General features: G+C 44.9%; 1 protein-coding gene across 1 annotated transcript in view; it reads right to left on the bottom strand.

Moving 5' to 3' along the window:
- cacna1g (calcium channel, voltage-dependent, T type, alpha 1G subunit) overlaps positions 1 to 16,013 on the bottom strand; it is a 330,198-nt gene that overhangs the window by 113,515 nt on the left and 200,670 nt on the right. Inside the window, exons 19-20 of the mRNA XM_078225973.1 lie at positions 11,786 to 11,854; positions 9,884 to 10,068 (exon numbers count right to left, since the gene is read on the bottom strand). Of these exons, the coding sequence (XP_078082099.1) occupies positions 9,884 to 10,068; positions 11,786 to 11,854 (254 nt within the window). The remainder of the gene's footprint in view (positions 1 to 9,883; positions 10,069 to 11,785; positions 11,855 to 16,013) is intronic.

The raw sequence follows: 16,013 nt of genomic DNA, 5'->3' as shown, positions 1-16,013 counted from the left end.
TAGTTACCTTGAACAGTATGTTACAGAACCGACGAGGGAACGAGTTATCTGAGATCTGGTAATGTGTAACAAGGTAGGTAGAATTAAGGATGTTCTTGTGAAGGACCCTCTTGGGTCAAGTGATCACAATATGGTCGAATTTCTGATACAAATGGAAGAGGAGAAAGTAGGGTCCCATACCACTGTCCTCTGTTTGTACAGAGGGAATTACGATAGGATGAGGGCTGAATTGGCTAAGGTGGACTGGGAGAGCAGACTGGTAGGTAGGACAGCTGAGGAACAGTGGAGGATTTTTAAGGAGATCCTTTTCAGTACTCAGCAACAATATATTCCGGTGATAAAGAAGGGTTGTAAGAAAAGGGATAACCAGCCGTGGATAACGAAGGAAATTAAGGAGAGTATTAAATTAAAGACCGATGCGTACAGAATGGCCAAAAATAGTGGAGAATTGGAAGATTGGGAAAACTTTAAGAAACAACAAAGAACGACTAAGAAAGCGATAAAGAAAGGAAAGATAGGTTATGAAGCTAGGCTAGCTCTAAATATAAAAAATGATAGTAAAAGCTTTTACAAATATATAAAAAGGAATAGTGGCAAGAGTGAATGTTGGACCCTTGGGGGACGAGAGGGGGGTTTAATAGTGGGAAATGAGGAAATGGCTGAAACTTTAAATAAGTTTTTTGTGTCGGTCTTCACGGTGGAAGACACAAATAGTTTACCGAATATTAACGGTAGAGGGTTGGTAGGAGGAGAGGTACTCAATACAATTAATGTTACCAGGGAGGCAGTGCTGGGTAGACTAACGGGACTGAAGGTGGACAAGTCCCTGGGCCCAGATGGAATGCATCCCAGGGTACTGAAAGAAATGTCAGAGGTAATAGCGGATGCGTTAGTGGTTATTTATCAAAATTCGTTGGATTCTGGGGTAGTGCCGGCGGATTGGAAAACGGCTAATGTTACGCTGCTGTTTAAAAAAGGAAATAGACAAAAGGCGGGTAACTACAGGCCGGTTAGCTTAACGTCTGTAGTTGGGAAAATGCTGGAATCCATCATTAAAGAAGAAATAGCAGGCCATCTGGATAAGAATGGTTCGATTAAGCAGACGCAGCATGGATTCATGAGGGGAAAGTCGTGCTTGACGAACTTGTTGGATTTTTATGAAGATGTGACTAGTGCGGTTGACGGAGGGGAACCGGTGGATGCGGTGCTTTTGGATTTCCAAAAGGCGTTTGATAAGGTGCCTCACAAAAGGTTGCTGAAGAAGATTGGGTCACACGGAGTTGGGGGTAGGGTGTTAGCGTGGATTGGGGATTGGCTATCCGACAGGAAGCAGAGAGTCGGAATAAATGCGTGCTTTTCTGGTTGGCAGATGGTAACTAGTGGCGTGCCGCAGGGATCGGTACTGGGGCCTCAACTATTTACCATTTATATAGACGATCTGGAGGAAGGGACTGAGTGTAGGGTAACAAAGTTTGCAGATGACACAAAGATAAGTGGAAAAGTGAATCGTGTGGAGGGCGTAGAAGGTCTGCAGAGAGATTTGGACAGGCTGAGTGAGTGGGCGAGGATCTGGCAGATGGAGTATAATGTTAACAAATGCGAGGTTATTCACTTTGGAAGAAATAATAGCAAATTGGATTATTATCTTAATGGAAAGAAATTACAACATGCTGCTGTGCAGAGGGACCTGGGGGTCCTTGTGCATGAGACGCAAAAACCCAGTCTGCAGGTGCAACAGGTGATCAAGAAGGCAAATGGGATGTTGGCCTATATCGCAAGGGGGATAGAATATAAAAGCAGAGATGTCTTGCTGCATCTGTACAGGACGTTGGTGAGGCCGCAGCTGGAATACTGTGTGCAGTATTGGTCCCCTTATTTGCGGAAGGATATGTTGGCCTTGGAGGGAGTGCAGAGAAGGTTCACCAGGTTGATACCAGAGATGAGGGGTGTTGATTATGAGGAGAGACTGAGCAGATTGGGTTTGTATTCGTTGGAATTTAGAAGGCTGAGGGGGGATCTTATAGAGACCTATAAGATAATGAAGGGGCTGGATAGGGTGGAGGTGGAGAGATTCTTTCCACTTAGAAAGGAAACTAGAACTAGAGGGCACAGCCTCAAAATAAAGGGGGGTCAGTTTAGGACCGAGTTGAGGAGGGACTTCTTCTCTCAGAGGGTGGTGAATCTCTGGAATTCTCTGCCCACTGAAGTGGTGGAGGCTACCTCGTTGAATATGTTTAAATCACGGATAGATGGATTCCTGATCGGTAAGGGAATTAGGGGTTATAGGAATCAGGCGGGTAAGTGGAACTGATCCACTTCAGATCAGCCATGATCTTATTGAATGGCGGGGCAGGCTCGAGGGGCTAGATGGCCTACTCCTGCTCCTATTTCTTATGTTCTTATGTAAGAGAACAATAGTTGGGCCTTGACTGGAGTATTTTGTTATTCTGGGCACTGCACTTGAGGAAAGATGTGAACGCATTAGAGAAAGTGTAGAGAAGATTCACAAAATGGTTCCAGGTTTGAGGAAATGCACTTATGAAGATAGATTGGAGAAGTTAGAACTGTTTTGCTTGGAGAAGAGAAGGTGGAAAGAAGACTTGATTGAGGTATTCAAAATCATGAGGGGTCTGGACAGAGTGAGAAGTGAAAATGTACCCACTTGTGAAAGGAATGAGAACGAGATGGCACAGATTTAAGGTAATTGGCAAAAGAAGCAATGGCGACATGAGGCAAACCTTTTTCACACGGTGATTGGAGGCATGTTCAATTGAAGCCTCAAAGGGGAATGATTTAGTTTTCTGAAAAGGAAAGATGTGCAGGGCTACAGAGAGAAGGCGGGGTTGTGGCACGAAGTGAACTACTCATTCAGAAAGCTGGCGCAGTCACAATGGGCGGAATCTTCCTGTCCTGCCTACCATGGGAATTGTAGTGGGTCCATTAACCTTGGGCAGGATTTTCCAGTCTTGGGGCAAGCGCGGCTGGAAAATCCCGCCCATTGGGTCAAATGGCCTCATTCTGTGTATAACACAGAAAATGGCGGAAGCGTTGAACAGGTATTTTGTGTCTCTCTTGAATGGAGAAGACTTAGAGAGCTTTCCAAAGGCACTTGAAAATCAACAGGCAAAAGAGGAGAAGGAATTTAAAATTATTATCATCAGGGAAAGGGTACTGGGAGAAGTGTTAGACATAAAGGCTGACAAATCCCTAGGACCAGATGACCTGCATCTTTGGGTCAATAAAGAAGTGGCTGCAGAGATCGCTGTGGCATTGGTTATAATCCTCCAAAATTCCTTAGAATTAAACCTTAGAATTAAAAACGTAATACTGCTATTCAAAAAAGGAGGGAGGCAGAATGCTGGAATGCAGAGGCGGCACAGTGGTTAGCACTGCTACCTCACAGTGCCAGGAACCCAGGTTCAATTCTGACCTTGGGTGACTGTGTGGAGTTTTCACATTCTCTCAGGTCTGTGTGAGTTTCCTCCAAGTGCTCCAGTTTCTTCCCACAGTCCAAAGATGTGCTGGTTAGGTTGATTGGCCATGCTAAATTGTCCCTTAGTGTCAGGGGGACTAGAAGAAATCCTTGGGCTAAGGGGTTAGGGCCTGGGGGGGATTGTTGTTGGTTCAGGTTCGATGGGCCGAATGGCCTCTTTCTGCACTGTAGGAATTTTATGATTCTATGAAACTGTAGACCAGTTAGCCTAACATCTGTTGGAGGGAAATTGCTGGAATCCATTATTTAAGGATGTTACAGCAGGTTACTTAGAAAATCGTAATGTGATCAGGCAGAGCCAACAAGGTTTTGTGAAAGGGAAATTGTATTTAACTAATTTATTCCAGTTCTTTGGGGAAGTAACAGGCAAGGTGGATAAAGGGGAACCTGTAGATGTGGTGGACTTGGATTTCCAAAAGGCATGGGTTAAGCTGCCATATTAAAAATTACTACACAAAATAAAAGCTCATTCTGTCGGGGGTAACATATTAGAATGGATAAAGGCCTGGTTAGCTAACAGGAAATAGAGAATAGGAATAATTGTGCCTTTTTCAGATTGGCAAGCTGTAACTAGTGGAGTGCCCCAGGCATCAGTGCTGGGTCCTCAACTATTTACAATCTATATCAATGACTTGGATGAAGGGATCAAATGTATGACAGATAAATTTGATGATATAAAGATAGATAGTAAAGTAAGTTGTCAAGAGGAGCTAATGGATGTACAAAAGGGATATAGATGGGTTAAGTGAGTAGGCAAAAAATTGCCAGGTCGAGTATAATGTGGGAAATTGTGAACTTGTCCACTTTGGCAGGAAGTATACAAAAGCAGTATACTATTCAAATGGAGAGAGAGAGTACAGAACACTGTACCCCAAGGGATCTGGGTACATGAACTACAAAAATTTAGTATGGAGGTACAGCAAGTGATTAAGAAAGCTACTCAAATGTTGGCACTTATTGCAAGGAGAATGGAATATAAAAGTAGGGAAATTTTACTGCTGCTGTAATGAGATCTTGGTGAGATCACATCCAGAATTCTGTGTACAGTTTTGGTCTCCTTATTTGATAATGATAATAATTACATTAGAAGCATTTCAGAGAAGGTTCACTTGACTCATTCCTGGGATGAAATGTTTATCCTATGAAGAAAAGGTGAACAGTTTGTGTCTTTACCAATTGGAGTTCAGAAGAATGAGAGGTGATCTTATTGAAACGTATAAGACTCTGAGGGGACTTGACAGAGTGGATACTGGGAGGATGTTTATTCTTGTTGAATAGACTAGAACCAGGGCATGCAGTTTAAAAATAAGAGGCCTCCCTTTTGAGATAGAGATGAAGAGCATATTTTTCTCTTAAAGGGTCATTAGTCTGTGAGGTTCTCCAGCGGCCTTTTCACATCACTAGCATATGCTTGAGAATCATAAAACACTACAGCACAGAAGGAGGCAATTTGACCCCTCTTGGTTGTGCTGGCTATGTAGCTTATATGCAACATTAAATGGGTCAGTTAGTTCAGTTGGCTAGAGTACAGAATAGAATAGTACTACTAGCAAGAGCCCAATCCCTTTACTGGCTGGGGTAGTTCTTGGGGTCTGCCTCCTCGCTTTAGCTAATAGAGATGTCATGCCATAAGCCACGATTAGCAACCCTAGTCAATGAGGATGCTGCATGAAAAGAGAGAAAATAACTAACACTACCCTTTCACCATAGCCCTGCAAATCTTTCCTCTTTACCTATTTATCTACCCCCTCGCCCTATCCCTGTAACCCCATGCATTTACCCCGCTACTTCCCTAACCTGCATATCTTGAGTGTGGGAGGAAACTGGAACACCAGGACAAAATGCACGTTAACACGGGGAGAACATGCAGGCTCCACCCAGTCACCCAAGGCCGGAATTGAACCCGGGTCCCTGGCGCTATGAGACAGTGGTGCTAACCACTGTGCCACCCCTGCATTCTGCCTCCCTCCTTTTTTGAATAGCAGTGTCACATTTTTAATTCTAAGGTTTTAATTCTAAGAAATTTTGGGGGATTATAACCAATGCCATGGCTATCTTTGCAGCGATTTTTTAATGACCCAAAGATGCAGTGGTTAGCACCGCTGTCTCATAGCGCCTGAATGAGTATCAGCCTGTAAATGCTTCTGTTACGCCCAGAGCAGGGACTAAGAGTGGGGGAGTCTCCTGGCCAGCCAAGCTTGATGTGGAATGATGTTCTGCTGGTGACCTGTTCCAGGAATGACCATCTATAAAAACAGACACAGTTACATGTTTTGTCTGCATCATTAGACATGAGAAGCTTCCAAGTTTAAGTAACCTTCTCTGCTCAAAAGAGATCCCAGTAATGGAAGCTTCCCATCACTTTAAAAAAGAGCTAAATTCATTTTTCAACCTTGTAGGATGGTGAGTTAGTGAACACTTTTCTATTTTCAAATGTTCTCTCAGCACTCGCAAACTATAGCCACGTGCAACCTTTAAAGGGAAGATGCTGTCAGGGTAAAGGACGCGTCAGGGTTTCCGTGGAAACGATGGCTAGCCCATTCCTTATCCAGTTGATGAGTTGTGATTGAAATTGATTTCTGAAACTGGCATGAACAGTGTAGTCTCCCAGCACTCCTGTTGGTTTTTCTTTTTAAAAAAAGTCTCGATTCCTTTGCTTAGAAATCTGCCTCGATTTATTTGAGTTTTTCATGTGCTTCACACATATTGCAGAGACTGATCACAACACTCTTAGAGTTGCTCCTACCTGATTGAACAGCTAGAAGAAATGTAGAAGCAGGTGACTGCTCCATACTAAAAGAGGGAAAAGACACACAATGAAATTGTGTCGACAGCAACAAGCTGATCAGAAAGTTCATGATATCACTGTGGGTTCCCAAGAGATTTTAGAGAATGTACGGCAAACCAGTAACTGCAGTCCCACAATGAGGATTCCTTCATGGAACCCTAGTCAATGAGGATGCTGCATGAAAAGAGACACTACCCTTTCACCATACAAATTGAATCAGAAGATCCTTCAGCAACATCAGACATTAGGGTAAACAATACCAATACCAAGACTGTCCTCTATCTTCTGACCAGGTCCCTTCAATTCCCTTTACTCTCCTGCAATTCTCTGAGTTGCCTCCTGAATACATTTATACTACAGAAATGAAAAGGATTCTCAGCAAGGAGCTGTCAATTTTGGAACATAGGAATAAGAGTCAATTGCTTTCAGCTGCCCAAGCCTTTCCCACCACTCAGTTTGATCGTGGTTGGTTTGTATCTTCACCCCACTTATCTGACTTGGTTCCATATTCATTAATTCATCTGACTAACAAAACTTAATCAGTCACACCCTCAGCAACCTTTTGGGGGAGGGAGTTCCATATTTCCACCCACTTAGTGTGAAGAAATGCTTCAGGACTCTTCCCTGAATGGCTCAGCTTGATTTTTAAAGTTATCACTTTGTTCTGATCAGAGCAATTGGTTTCTCTCTATCTTCCTTACTAAATCCTTTAATCAATTAAAACAGCCCAATTAGATCATTCATTAATCTTCTGTCCTCGTGGGAGTACAGCATAAGCCTGGTTGTCCTGTGCAACCTAATCACATCCTCATAAAAACATGGGTATAAATAAAAACAGAAAGTGCTGGAAAAACTCAGCAGTTCTGGAGCATCAGTGGAGAGAGAAACAGAGTAAATGTTTGAGTCCAATATGACTCTTTTGTTTGCAATATGCAAATATAATGTACAAAAATCAAGGGACTGGTAGAGTACAGATTAGCGCTTACAATTCTCATTTGCTAGTCTCCTAAATGTAACTGGCAGGCCTGGGGCAGAGGGGTATAACCCTCTGATCCAGAGGGGTATGTCAAATTACCTTGCAATGGTGGCACCAATTATCTGTTTGGAGTATCAGGATATAAATAATCCCCGATACTCATGTTGTTACAATTGTATAAGGCATTGGTGAGACCACACCTGGAGTATTGTGTTCAGTTTTGGTCACCTTCTTTGAGGAAGGATGTGGTGGCACTGGAGGTGGTTCAGAAGAGGTTCACGAGATTGATTCCAGGTTTGAAGGGGCTGTCGAATGAGGAGCGGTTGAGTTGCTTGGGCTTGTACTCGCTGGAGTGCAGAAGAATGAGAGGGGATTTGATTGAGGTATATAAAATACTCAGCAGGATTGGTAAAGTAAATGTTAACCAAATGTTTCCCCTTCTAGAACAGTCTAGGGCAATAGGTCATAGTTGTCGAGTAAGAGGGGGGAGGTTCCAGACAGAGATAAGGAGAAGCTACTTCTCACAGAGGGTTGTGAATCTATGGAACTCACTGTCCCAGAGTGCAGTGGATGCAGCATCACAATGGATTTAATAGATAGATAAATATTTGATCAAAAGCGGGATAAAGGGCTATGGGGGGAAAAGCAGGGAAGTGGAGTGAGGATGAAATGGAGATCAGCCATGATCATATAGAATGGTGGAGCGGGCTCGAGGGGCTGAATTGCCTACTCTTGCTAATTCCTATGTTCCTATGTTCAACAGGAATTAAATAAAATGCAAGTATACCCAATCATTATAATTAATCAGTTTTGACCTGCAGTTGTCCTCCATATGACACTGAACCCTTCCCAGTCTGTCCTATTGTAGCAGGAAACCAAGGAGAGCTCCCCAAATCTTTAATATTTTGTTGTGGGAACTTTTACGTTGACCCAAGAGAGCAGACATATCCTTGTTTTAACATCTCATCTGAAAGACAATGACTGGGAGTTTCTGGCCCCCTACCCGCCCCAGCGGTGGGTTTTCCAGCAGTGGAGGCGGTTTGCCCCAGCGGTAGGTTTTCCAGCAGTGGAGGGATCTTCCAGTCCTGCTGAAGTCAATGGCCATTTGTGTTGCTCGCCGGCTGCGCCGCTGGGGAACCTGCTGCAGGGAGGGGAGGGGGTTGCCTTCAGTGGGACTGGAAGATCCTGCTAGCGGGAAGGGCCGGAAAATCTTGGCCAGTACCTCTGACAGTGTAGCACTCCATCAGTACTGCTCTCTGACAGCTGCTGCTGCCCCTCAGTACCAATGATCCCTATAGGCTGGGTAAGAAGTCTCACAACACCAGGTTAAAGTCCAACAGGTTTATTTGGTATCAAATACCATAAGCTTTCGGAGCAATGCTCCTTTGTCAGATGGAGTGGTCTCGGTTCTCAAACAGGGCACAGACACAGAAATCAAATTACAGAATACTGATTAGAATGCAAATCTCTACAGCCAGCCAGGTCTTAAATGTACAGACAATGTGGGTGGAGGGAGCATTCAACACAGGTTAAAGAGATGTGTATTGTCTCCAGACAGTTGTCTCCAGCCAAGTTCCGCACACATGAGGACGGTCTAAACCGGGATGTTGGATTTATGTCACATTATCAGTAACCCCCACAGCTTGCCTCCTGGACTTGCACAATTTCACAAGCTGTACTGTCTGGAGACAATACACATCTCTTTAACCTGTGTTGAATGCTCCCTCCACCCACATTGTCTGTACATTTAAGACCTGGCTGGCTGTAGAGATTTGCATTCTAATCAGTATTCTGTAATTTGATTTCTGTGTCTGTGCCCTGTTTGAGAACAGAGACCACTCCATCTGACGAAGGAGCATTGCTCCGAAAGCTTATGGTATTTGCTACCAAATAAACCTGTTGGACTTTAACCTGGTGTTGTGAGACTTCTTACTGTGCTTACCCCAGTCCAACGCCGGCATCTCCACATCATGACTACCCTATAGGCTGTGCAGTCATGTGTCAATGCGGCAACTCAGAGGTCCCTGCACAAGTTGAGCGCAAGTCTGCCCCTTTAAGATACTGCACATGTGCAGCTGCCCAAGAAATCTTAAAGGACCTGCACAATTTAATGAATAGGTGATGCACAAAAGCACAAATGTTAGAGACAACATTGCTCGATGCTGCCTCAGAGCATCAACCTCAAATATTGGGCTAGATTTTCTGCACCTCCGCCCCGTGCTTCAGGACAGAGGGGGTGACCTGCCATTGGCTGGTGGCAGAATCTACTGGACTCACCACTGTCAACGGGATTTCCTGTTGTATGGAATCTCTGCTGCCAGGAAACCTGTGGCAGGAGTTCACCGTCGGTGGAAGTGGAAGACCCCCCGGCAGGAACGGTTGGAAAATTCCAGCCATTGTGTTCAAGCCCGCTCAGAAGTGACAACGTTACATCCGAGTTGAGGCTAACACATAAATGCACAAGACCCAACCAAATTCCTCATGTACGCGCCTGACAAAATGTCCTCCCTGTTGGCAACAAATCCGTAAAATAACACTTAACCTGTTCAGGTATTTAAAATCCCGGCCCGGCTTTCAATCGCCTGGCTGAGCCCGAACCCTGTTAGAATGTGATGAGTTTGGTTACCGGAGGGGGCGGAGGGTCCGCAGGAGACGTAGGACCCGCAGCATTCCGAGAATCTTTGTCCCACTGTCGGAAACCAGGGAGACCAGGATATCGATGACGGAGATCATCACCAGCAGTCCATCCAGAACGTTCCAAGAACTTTTGAGATATGTCCGCTGACCAAAACAAAGGCCCATTGCCACCAGCTGCAAAGGAGAGCAGGAAAGAAATATTTCAGGCTGGGCTATGGCGGTGCAGTGGTTATTTAACTGGTCATGGAGGCCTCATCAAACTTAACAAAAGGGTCTGACTTGTATAATTTTGGTCAGGCCAACCACAGGCTTGCAGCAAGAAGGAATCGGTAAGTCATGTCATGGAGCAGGGTCCCCGGCAGTCAGTGGGGTTGTGTGGGATGTGGGAAGGGGGTCTGCACTAGGCCATGGTCAGGGCTGGAGGTGGTAGTGAGGCCAAAGGCTAACTGTGACACTTGGAGCCAGCACTCCTGCCTCGTTTGGCCCCTAAACAGTGCCAACAGGAGCTGACCTTCAATATTTCTTTGGTCAGTTGGTGTTTCCCACCTCAGACCTCCTGCCGGGAATCCTTTCTGCTTGGGTCATCCTCCCCCACCCCTATCCCTGAACAAGTGAAGTTTAAGTTGTGCATTGATGATGTCATCAGGCTGTGATACGCAGATGTTAATTAGGCCCCCTTGCAGGAGCCTCATTGATTCCCTGATTCGTATTGCTAAAAATTTAACTGGAAGTGAATGGGGTCAGGCTCGAGTTGAGTTTCTTGATTCAAATAACTTAGTGCACTCCCCAACCCCCACTGTCACAGGAGGAGACGACGTGGCGATGAACAAGAATCATCAATTCAAATCCACCATTGAAGTGTGGAAATTTGAATTCAGCTTTTTTAACGAATCAATCTGAAATCTAAATAAATCCAAAACAAATCTAAAATAAAGCTGTCAGTTCATTGCTAAAAACCCAATTGGATCCATAACTGTCCTCTAAGAAGTGGCCTGGTAAACAACTTATTAAACCAATGGTTCACGGGGAAGTCCCACACTGCTGTCTCATGGCAAGTGGGGAAGGGCAATAAATGTCAGCCGTGATCCCCACGTGCTGAATAAATATATTTATTTTAGAGAGGATTCAAAGTGGAACAATAAAAATGGACCATTGGGCTCTTAAATCTATTCTCTAAGATGACAGGAGGGGGCATTATCCAGAGAGGGAAGTGTGGAGAGGGCTTCGATCTGTATCTTATCCATGCTATAATTGTTCAGGTGGGGTGAGTGTCTGATGGTGACGCTGGGCCGGGGAAGTATGGGTAAGCTTTCTATCTCCAATACTAATCCATTCCATCTTGATAAGCACAGACAATGGGAATTTCCTTCAGCGTTCTCAGGATCACCCATCACAGCTCTGGAACAAGTCTTTGATAAATGGGATTTATTCTCATCAAATTAATCTACAATGGCTCTTTGCTCCACGTGATCATTTCATGGGTGAAATCATCATCACCTGACCCCACAGTGATGAAAACAAAAATGGACAGAAAGTGAACTGTTTGTTCAGTCAGGTTCTGCTCCCATTATCTTGTTGAGGTGTGGAGATGCCGGTGTTGGACTGGGGTGGGCACAGTAAGAAGTCTCACAACACCAGGTTAAAGTCCAACAGGTTTATTTGATAGCACGAGCTTTCGGAGCGCCGCTCCTTCATAAGGTGAGTGGTATCTCACCTGATGAAGGAGCAGTGCTCCGAAAGCTCATGCTACCAAATAAACCTGTTGGACTTTAACCTGGTTTTTGTGAGACTTCTTACTGTATCTTGTTGAGGGTGTGGCATTCTCCCTCAGATACAGACAGTTTTTTGACAATTGTTTCAGCCTTTACAAAACACGATGACTGAGGCTTACCTTTACTGCCATCTCAGTCAAGAAGATGACTGTGAAGATATAGTTCGAAAGCGTCAAGAATATGCGCTCCTTTAAGAGAAGAAAAGATTCAATATCAGAACAAAGGCTAAGTACTGCTGAAGCTTAAAACCTGCAATCAAACCAGAAAATGCTGAAAACACTCAGTGGGTCTGGCAGCATCTGTGGAGGGAGAAGTAAGAGTTAACGGACTGGATTTAGCAGCATGCTGTGTTCCCTGACCTCCACCATGAACGACCCAGCTGCCTCGCTGCCATTTAACATTTCGGTAGGGCGTTAATTGGCTCAAGGTGAGACTTAACACCCCAATTTGGAAAGGAATTCCCACCTTAGAGAGCTGCTGGCCAATCCAATTCATTGGCAGACAGCTCTCTAGAGCCAGTAACATCAGGCTTGAGCGGTGGTCACTCTTGGGATTATAGCCAATCCCTGAGGAAGAGGAACTTCTGAAGTCTGACTCCAAGGTAAGTCTGGGTCATCGGCCGGGGGAGGAGAATTAAAGGGAAATGTGACAATGAGGTGAGGCTGCTGCCTCTGATGGATATTAGGGAATTCCCCAAAGGATATCTGTTCTCTTCTTGCCTGACATTAGCTCACCCAGTCAAAGCTTCTGGGGTACCCACTTGGCCTGGGCCTCCACTGCCACAGTGGCAGCAGGTGTGGCACTTAAGTGGCCATTAATTAGCCTCAGTAGGACAAGGATAAGTGGGTTGCTGATGTCTTCATACCGCCCCCCCCCCCCCCACTTATAAAATGGGAGACTGGTCAGGGGTAGGCAGTAAGGTAAAAGGCAGGGCGTGCTCTGCATTTAGTAAGCCACCTCCCAGCCTTCAAACACTTTGGCAGATGGCCAAAAAATCCAGGCCTATGTTTCAGCTCGGTAACCTCTCATCAGGATTGGAAAATGTGATAGACGTAATGAGGTTTAAGGAAACACAGAGCAGGAAAAGGGCAGAGGAGAGGAAAGAACAAATGGGAAGGTGTGTGATGGGGGGGGGGGGGGGCGCAGGGAAAACAGGAGAGATTGAAGACAAAGGGATGGTGGCAATGGAACAAGAAGCACAAGTTGGAGGAGCTGCAAGTGACAGAGGCAGAATCGATATAAACATCTGCTTTCCGGAAAAATGGGAGCAGCGGTTTTGACTTGAAGTTGTTGAACTCAATGTCGAATCCAGTTTTGTTGCCTTGCACAACCATCCCTTTTGTCATTTTATCTCTCCTTTCTTCCGCCCTATCACAATCCTTCCTATCTGTTCTTTCTTCCTCATCTTAGAAAGGCCCGATCTGGGATGTGTGAATTGCCAGGACACTATTTCAAAGCAGAACAGGTATCCTGATCAAGACCTAAACTCAGATGATTTCATTGTTGTTCATGGGAGCTTGCTGTGCTCAAATTTGCTGCCACATTTCTTACATTACAATAGTGACTATACTTCAAAAAGCACTTAATTGATTCTAAAGAGCTCTGGGATATTCTGAGCTTATGAAAGAAAGTAGATAAACGTAAATCTTCTTTTCTTACTTTGAAATTAGCACCGTCTTACAGGCAATGGAATTCCAAGGAAATGCCATGGACTGGATATTATACGCCGACTGATTTCCACTGGCTGTGGGGGTGGCAAACTCGTAATTTCTTGGCCTTCCTGCCACCTACCCACCCTTATCCATCTGAAATTAATGGCCGCTTAAGGGCCTCATCCAACTCCCGCTGCAATTTTATCTGCCATGTGGAAAGCCCAGCAGCTTTAGCTGCGAGGGCCGCTGTCAGTCAAGGTGGTGCTGAGGTACCCTGGACCAATCGGAGGCATCTCCCATCTCCCACCAGGTCCCCCACCCCCCTGCCTTTAACCCTCCTCCCAGTCTCTTGAGCATCCCCCACCCCATTCAATTTCCTCTCCCAGAACCTCAACCCTACCTTTACCTGGGTTCCTTGGCATGGTGGGACCGCCTGTAGTCCCAACAGCAGCTATTGCTCATGCCTGGCACTGCTGGGACTACAGAGGTGCTGGCCATCCAAATGGACGGCAGACCTCAAAGGTGGAGTTTCCTCTGAGAAAGGGTGGAAGTCTTGCCTTAGAGTAATTAACAATGCTGCCGCCATTAAATTACTGTGAGGCAGCCATGGGATCGTGGGTAGGCTCCCCCCGACTTTTTAGCTGAGGTTGCTGGGGATCACAGTGCCCCGTGAAACTCAGCCCCAGGAATCTTCATCAACTGTCTTGAGATATCTGATTTTGGTTCTTTCAAAATGTCTATGTCTGAGTTACAACTTAAGGGTTTTTTAATAGCGATCATGTCTGTTTACTACCTCACCAAATGTCTGCAAAATGTGGGCAGTGAGATTGGGCTGGAGATTCTCAGCGGCTAGGTGCGGGGATCAGAACAAAGCACAAAATTTTGATCTCTGGACAGAATAGAAAATGGAGGGTCTTAGGAGCAATTTATTAAAGGATTCTTTGCCCACGGGTATTAGGATTAATAATAACAAATTATAAAATATTTATATGAAAAAAATTGCAAATACATTCAATTACATAACACACACCAGAGCCATCCTCTCCATATGTATTCGTGCTAAATAATAAAGGAATGTTCAAACTGATTTAATGAGGCTTTTGCCATTTCAAATTCAACTGTTAAATGGGATTTTGTTTAAATTGTGACTTTTCCATAGATAGCGTTCAAAGTTTAGTTTATTTATTAGTGTCACAAATAGACTTAGATCAACACCGCAATGAAGTTACTGTGAAAATCCTCTAGTCGCCACACTCTGATGCCTGTTCGAGTGCACTGAGGGAAAATTTAGCACGGCCAATGCACCTAACCAGCACGTCTTTCAGACTGGGAGGAAACCGGAGCACCCGGAGGAAACCCACGCAGACACAGGGAGAATATGCAAACTCCACACAGACAGTGATCCAAGCCAGAAATCGAACCCAGGTCCCTGGTGCTGTGAGGCAGCAGTGCTAACCACTGTGCCACCCATGGTGCCTACTCAATAGATAGAGGAACATTTCTTCAGTTATATTAACTCTTACTCTTTTTTACACTGACTAATCTTCTCATCCAAATGCATGACAACTGAAAAGCTTACAGTCTTTCTCAAACGTTGTGATGGTCTCTTGATTGTTTTAGTCTGACAGTTCACTTGATGGGACTTTCCCCACTTCCCCACTCTTTAAACAAACACCAGTCGGACTTAATGCTGTTTATCACTTGTTAATCATTTTTCACTGGTCGAATTCCAGAACTGCCTCACTCTGGAAGAGTATTCATCATTTCTACGTTTGATCAAGAGAACCAACATTTTTAGTAGAATTGGACACTGCTGTTGTGATATTTTAGATTCTGGCCCTTACTTGCCAGTGCATAGTTCAAGTTGGTAGAACTAGTTAGGCGATTAGCCGGTTAGGTGGATTGGCTATGCTAAATTGACCCTTAGTGTCAGGGGGATTAGCAGGGTAAATATGTGGGGTTACGGGGATAGGGCTTGGGTGGGATTGTTGATCAGTGCAGGCTCGATGGGCCAAATGGCCTCCTTCTGCACTGTAGGGATTCTATTCTAACTCGCTTCTCTCTTTATATTTCTCGATGTAGTTTTGCTTTACTTTCTTTTATGAGGCCTTCAGCAAGCATTTTTGTTGCTGTTGTCAATTTTAATGTATTTTAGGATGGGGGCAAGACTGGAGCAGAGGCAGACAGAGAATCATCTCAAAGCCTGAGGCACTGGTCTGTCACAGCTGAAATAGGATCTTCAGGTAAGCGTTCTCCAAGGCAGCCTTCACGACACACGTCAGCGCAGAGTCGCTGAGCAGAAACTGATAGCCAAGTTCCGCGCACATGAGGACGGCCTAAACCGGGATGTTGGATTTATGTCACATTATCAGTAACCCCCACAGCTTGCCTCCTGGACTTGCAGAATCTCACTAGCTGTTCTGTCTGGAGACAATACACATCTCTTTAACCTGTGTTTAATGCTCCCTCCACCCACATTGTCTGTACCTTTAAGACCTGGCTGGCTGTAGGGATTCGCATTCTAATCAGTATTCTGTAACTTGATTTTGTGTCGCTGTGCACTGTTTGAGAGCACATTTCCACTCCATCTGACGAAGGAGCAGCGCTCTGAAAGCTTATGGTATTTGCTACCAAATAAACCTGTTGGACTTTAACCTGGTGTTGTGAGACTTCTTACTGTGTTCACCCCAGTCCA

Source organism: Mustelus asterias, chromosome 12 (genome assembly GCF_964213995.1).
Source record: "Mustelus asterias chromosome 12, sMusAst1.hap1.1, whole genome shotgun sequence".
Lineage (NCBI taxonomy): Eukaryota > Metazoa > Chordata > Chondrichthyes > Carcharhiniformes > Triakidae > Mustelus > Mustelus asterias.
This window is presented reverse-complemented; position numbering and strand designations above follow the sequence as displayed.